A 5,170-nucleotide genomic window follows, 5' to 3' on the forward strand; every position below is an offset into this window, starting at 1 on the left:
TGCAGTGAGCCGAGATTGCGCCACTGCACTCCAGCCTGGGTGACAGAGCGAGACTCTGTCTCAAAAAAAAAATTAAAAAATTAAAAAATTAAAAAGAGGCAGGCAACTCAGTGGGAAGAATTGTAATAGCAGAAGGAAGAATTTAAGTTGTCCCAGATGAGCTGAAAATTCTAACCTCAGAGGCTTTCTTGAGGGTGGTGGGAGTGTACAAAACACTATGCTGGGCTGAGCGTAGTGACTCATGTCTGTAATCCCAGCATTTTGGGAGGCCAAGGCGGTCGGATCATGAGGTCAGGAGTTCGAGATCAGCCTGGCCAGCATGGTAAAACCCCCATCTCTACTAAAAATACAAAAGTTAGCTGGGCGTGGTGGCACGTGCAATCCCAGCTACTCGGGAGGCTGAAGCAGGAGAACTGCTTGAGCCCGGGAGACGGAGGTTGCAGTGAGCCAAGATAGCGCCACTGCACTCCAGCTTGCCGACAGGGTGAGACTCTGTCTCAAAAAAGAAAAAAAAAAAAAGAAAGAAAGAGAAAAAACACTGTGCTGGGTATCAAACACAATGTGCTGAGGACCTGTGGGGCTCAGAAATAGTCCTGGCAAATAATGAAGGGGGCTGCAAGTCTTTTTCTATGACAATGGGGACTCAACATACACTCTGAGGTCTGTGTCTGAATACATAGGGAGTTTTGTCTTATTGCGGTATCTCTTGCTTGATAGAAATACTCAATGGGGAACTGGATATGCAAAACTGTGTTGGATTCAAAAGAAGAATGAGAAAATACCCACAATCCTGCTAGACAGTGTGTTCTGGAACAACTTACAGAAGGATTCATCACTATCATATATATTGTCTTACCATTCAAACTGTTGGCACTATGCCTAATCCACAGTAAATAGGATTATCATTCCCGTAATATGATCTTTCTTATGAAGGATTTGGTAACAGTGTTCTATTGTTTTCATGAGAAGGCTTTTCCTATTCACCAAACTGACTCGGTTCCTTGTCAGTATGAATAATGCCCCAAGGTTTGCTGGGGATGGTGACAATGCAGGAAGGGTCCCTCGCCTCATACAGTGCCTTCTCAGAGGCCCTCTCCAGAACAGCCATGTGTGACATACTGATGTGGCTGTTTCTATTTACAATAACATACATATTTTTCTGCTGCATGCATGCAACAATGTGTACAATCAGACCCAACCCTCAGTGGGGTTTTCTCACACTGTTTCTCTCAAGTGTGGCTGCTCTGATGGACACTGAACACTGATTTCTGAACAAAGCCTTTCCCACAGATGCCACACTTGTAGGGTTTGTCTCCAGTGTGTGTTGTCTGATGTTTATTCAAATTTGACCTGTTGCTGAAGGCCTTCCCACACTCAGCACACACGTAAGGCTTCTCTCCGGTGTGAATTCGTTGATGCACTTGGAGCTGTGATTTTTTAGTGAAAGACTTCCCACAGTCACTGCACTCGTACGGTTTCTCTCCAGTATGAATTCTATGATGTGTAATCAACTCTGACTTCTGTCGAAAGGTCTTCCCACATTCAGAACAAATGTAGGGCTTCTCTCCGGTATGAGTTTTCTGGTGCTTACTGAGATTTGACCTGCCGCTAAAGGCCTTCCCACACTCCGCACACACATAGGGTTTCTCTCCTGTGTGAACCGGCTGATGCACCAGGAGCTGAGACTTGGAGGTAAAGGATTTCCCACAATCACTGCATTCATAAGGCTTCTCTCCAGTATGAATTCTTTGATGAGTAATAAAGTTTGACTTGCGGATGAAAGCTCTTCCACACTCGGTGCATACATAGGGTTTCTCTCCTGTATGAATTTTCTGATGAACAACGAGTATTGATTTCTGGTTGAAGGCTTTCCCACATTCGTGGCATTCATACTGTCTCTCTCCAGTATGAATTTTCTGGTGTATATTAAGATTTGACTTCTGAGTGAAGGCTTTTCCACAAGTACTGCATTCATAAGGCTTCTCCCCAGTATGGATTCTCTGATGTGTAATCAAGTCTGACCTCTGGGTGAAGGCCTTTCCACATTTGGAACATATATAAGATTTCTCTCCTGTATGAGTTTTCTGATGTGTAATGAGATTTGACCGGTTGGTGAATGCCTTCCCACATTTATTGCATACATAGGGTTTTTCTCCTGTGTGAATTCGTTTATGAACATGGAGTTGTGACTTGGAAGTAAACAATTTTCCACAGTGACCACATTTATAAGGTTTCTCTCCAGTATGAATTATTTGATGTGTAACCAAGTGTGCCTTCCGGATGAAGGCCAGTCCACATTTCATGCATACATATGATTTTTCTCCTGTATGAATTCTCTGATGCACTGTGAGTGTTGACTTCTGAGTGAAGGCTTTTCCACAGTCACTGCATTCATACGGTTTCTCTCCAGTGTGAATTCTCTGATGAATAATCAACTCTGACCTGTAGGTAAAGGCCTTCCCACACTCAGTACATATGGAAGATTTCTGTCTACTTTGAACTTTTTCATGTGTAATGAGGTTGGAATTATTGCTGAAGACCTTCCCATATTCGGTACATATATAGGGCTTCACTCTCGTGTGAACGTGTTGATGTACCTGAAGTTGTGACTTGGAAATGAAGGATTTGCCACAGTTACTGCACCCATATGGTTTTTCTCCAGTATGAATTCTTCGGTGTGCAATCAATTGTGTTTTCTGGATGAAGGCCTGTCCGCATTCAATACAGATATAGGATCTGTCGCCTGTGTGGATCTTCTGATGCATCTTGAGTGTGGACTTTTGTGTGAACGCTTTGCCACAGTCAGTGCATTCATGGTGTCTCTCTCCAGTATGAATTTTCTCATGTATACTGAGATCTGAGTTATAAGGGAAGCCTTTCCCACATTCACTACATTCATATAGTTTTTCTCCAGTATGAATTCTCTGATGCCTGAAAAGAGATGATACTTGAAAAAAGGATTTTCCACATTCATTGCACTTATAGGGCTTCTCTCTCATATGGGTTTTCTGATGTGTACTGAATTCTGGCTTCTGTACAAAAGCCCTCCCGCATTCAACACATACATAGAGTTTTTCTCCTGTAGGAACTTTCAGATGTACCTTGAACTGTGAGTTCCAGGTGAAGCTCTTTCCAAATTCGGCACATCCATAGGATTTTTCCCTAGGATAAATTTTTTGATCTTGAGAGAAGGCTGGTTTATAACCAATGATTTTTCTATGTTGATTATGGTCCCATAATTTCTCTCCTGTTGGAGTACATTCACAGTAAGTACAGAAAGACATTTTACCATATTTAGTATTCTTCTTAACATTCTTAGAAGCATCATTTCTATAATGAATGTGTAAATCTAAATTATGCTTCAAGCCATTTCCAAATGAGTCACATTGATAGTGTTTTTACGGGGATGTAATATGTTTGGGTTCACATGAATTGTTCTTCTGATAGCCTTATATTCATAATGCCTATTTGTAGTCAATATTTTCTTGATTAAAGCAACATCACTTAGATATTTCTTTTCTTTTTTTTTTTTTTTTTGAGACGGAGTCTCGCTTTGTCGCCCAGGCTGGAGTGCAGTGGCCCGATCTCCACTCACTACAAGCTCCGCCTTCTGGGTTCACGCCATTCTCCTGCCTCAGCCTCCCAAAGTGCTGGGATTACAGGCGTGAGCCACGCGCCCGGCTTATGTCTTTATTGTTAGGCATGCTAAAAGGTGTGTATGGGTATCTCGTGGTTTTCATTTTCATTTTCTTGATAATTAAAGATGTCAATCATCTTTTCATCACCTTGTTTCCCATTTCTATCTCATATAACAATATGGATGGATCTCAAATACATCACATTAAATGAAACAAGTCAAACTCAAAAGGAGAGATACATACACATACACACACAGAGACACACACAGGATGTCTCCATTTATACAACATGTGGAAAAGGCAAAATTATACAGACAGAAAATGGGCTTGTGATCAAGGGCTGGGGGTGGGGAAAGGGATGGACTAAAAAGTAAAAGGAGGAAATGTAGGGAAGTGAGGGAACTCTTCTCTGTCTTGATTGTGGTACTGACTGCATGATGTAAATGTCAAAACTTTGAAAATTCTACACTAGGTGAATATTACTGTATGTAAATTATATCTCAATAAATATGACCTTAAAATATTACAGTCATGTTCACACAAAAACCTGCACATAGGTGTTTATAGCATCTTTATTCATAATCAACAAAACTTGGAAGCAACTAAAATGTCCTTCAGCAGGTGAATGGACAAATAAATCACGGTACATCCAGACAATAGCATATTATTCAATGCAAAAAAAAAAAAAAAAGGCTAGCAAGCCACGAAAAGACATGGAAGAAACTTAAATCTACACTACTATGTGAAACAAGTCCATCTGAAAAGGCTGCATACTGTATGGTTCAGAGGCTAAATTATGGAGACAAAAGAAAATAGGCAGGGGTGTAGGGGTGTAGGCAAAACACAGGATTATTGGGACAGTAAAACTGCTCTTTATCCTTCTATCATGATGCATGCATGTCATTATTCATCTGTCTCAACCCACAGAATGCACATCAAGACTGAAATTAAACCATGGACTTTGGCCCGTAGCGTCAATGTAGTTTCATCAGTTGTAACAAATGTACCACTCTGAAGGCAGATGCTGATGATAGGGGAGGCTGTGTATATGTGAGGGTAGGGGATATGTGGGAAATCTCTGTACCTTCTGCCCCATTTTGCTGTGAACCTAAAACTTCTCTAAAAACTAGTCTTTTATATAAATGGGTATACAAACACATATATATGTCAGTACTAAAATATTACATTACAATAAATATAAAGGATAAATAATTGAAAGTCATGTACAGTGAATGTGTTTTCCTCCATATTTCCTGGAATTCATGAGGAGTGATACACTTAGGAGTAAGGTAAAATGGGAATAATGAAGCGGACCAGTCTTGGTTCTAGGGTATGTTAAGAAGGAAGAGGTGATCTCCAGGGACCCTCCTGAGGGTCAGCAGACATTGTCCTAAGTTGGGGATCATGGTGTATCACAAAATATCCAGAATTGCAGGAAGAATAGTGAAGCTTCAGACACAGTGCTGGATGAGGTGAAGGGAGGTAATGGGTCAGCAGACATTGGTCTAAGATATTGAGCAGCATGTAATGGG

General features: G+C 41.0%; 1 protein-coding gene across 4 annotated transcripts in view; it reads right to left on the minus strand.

Moving 5' to 3' along the window:
* Positions 1-828: 828 nt before the first annotated feature.
* Positions 829-5,170, minus strand: part of ZNF585B (zinc finger protein 585B) — a 32,722-nt gene continuing 28,380 nt past the window's right edge. For all 4 annotated transcript variants that reach the window (XM_011950649.1, XM_011950648.1, XM_011950647.1 and 1 more), the window contains one exon: positions 829-3,247. In XM_011950649.1, the coding sequence (XP_011806039.1) occupies positions 1,230-3,247 (2,018 nt within the window). In that variant the 3' untranslated portion in view covers positions 829-1,229. The remainder of the gene's footprint in view (positions 3,248-5,170) is intronic.

The sequence above is a fragment of the Colobus angolensis genome, unplaced genomic scaffold (assembly GCF_000951035.1).
Source record: "Colobus angolensis palliatus isolate OR3802 unplaced genomic scaffold, Cang.pa_1.0 Scaffold31, whole genome shotgun sequence".
Classification (NCBI taxonomy): domain Eukaryota; kingdom Metazoa; phylum Chordata; class Mammalia; order Primates; family Cercopithecidae; genus Colobus; species Colobus angolensis.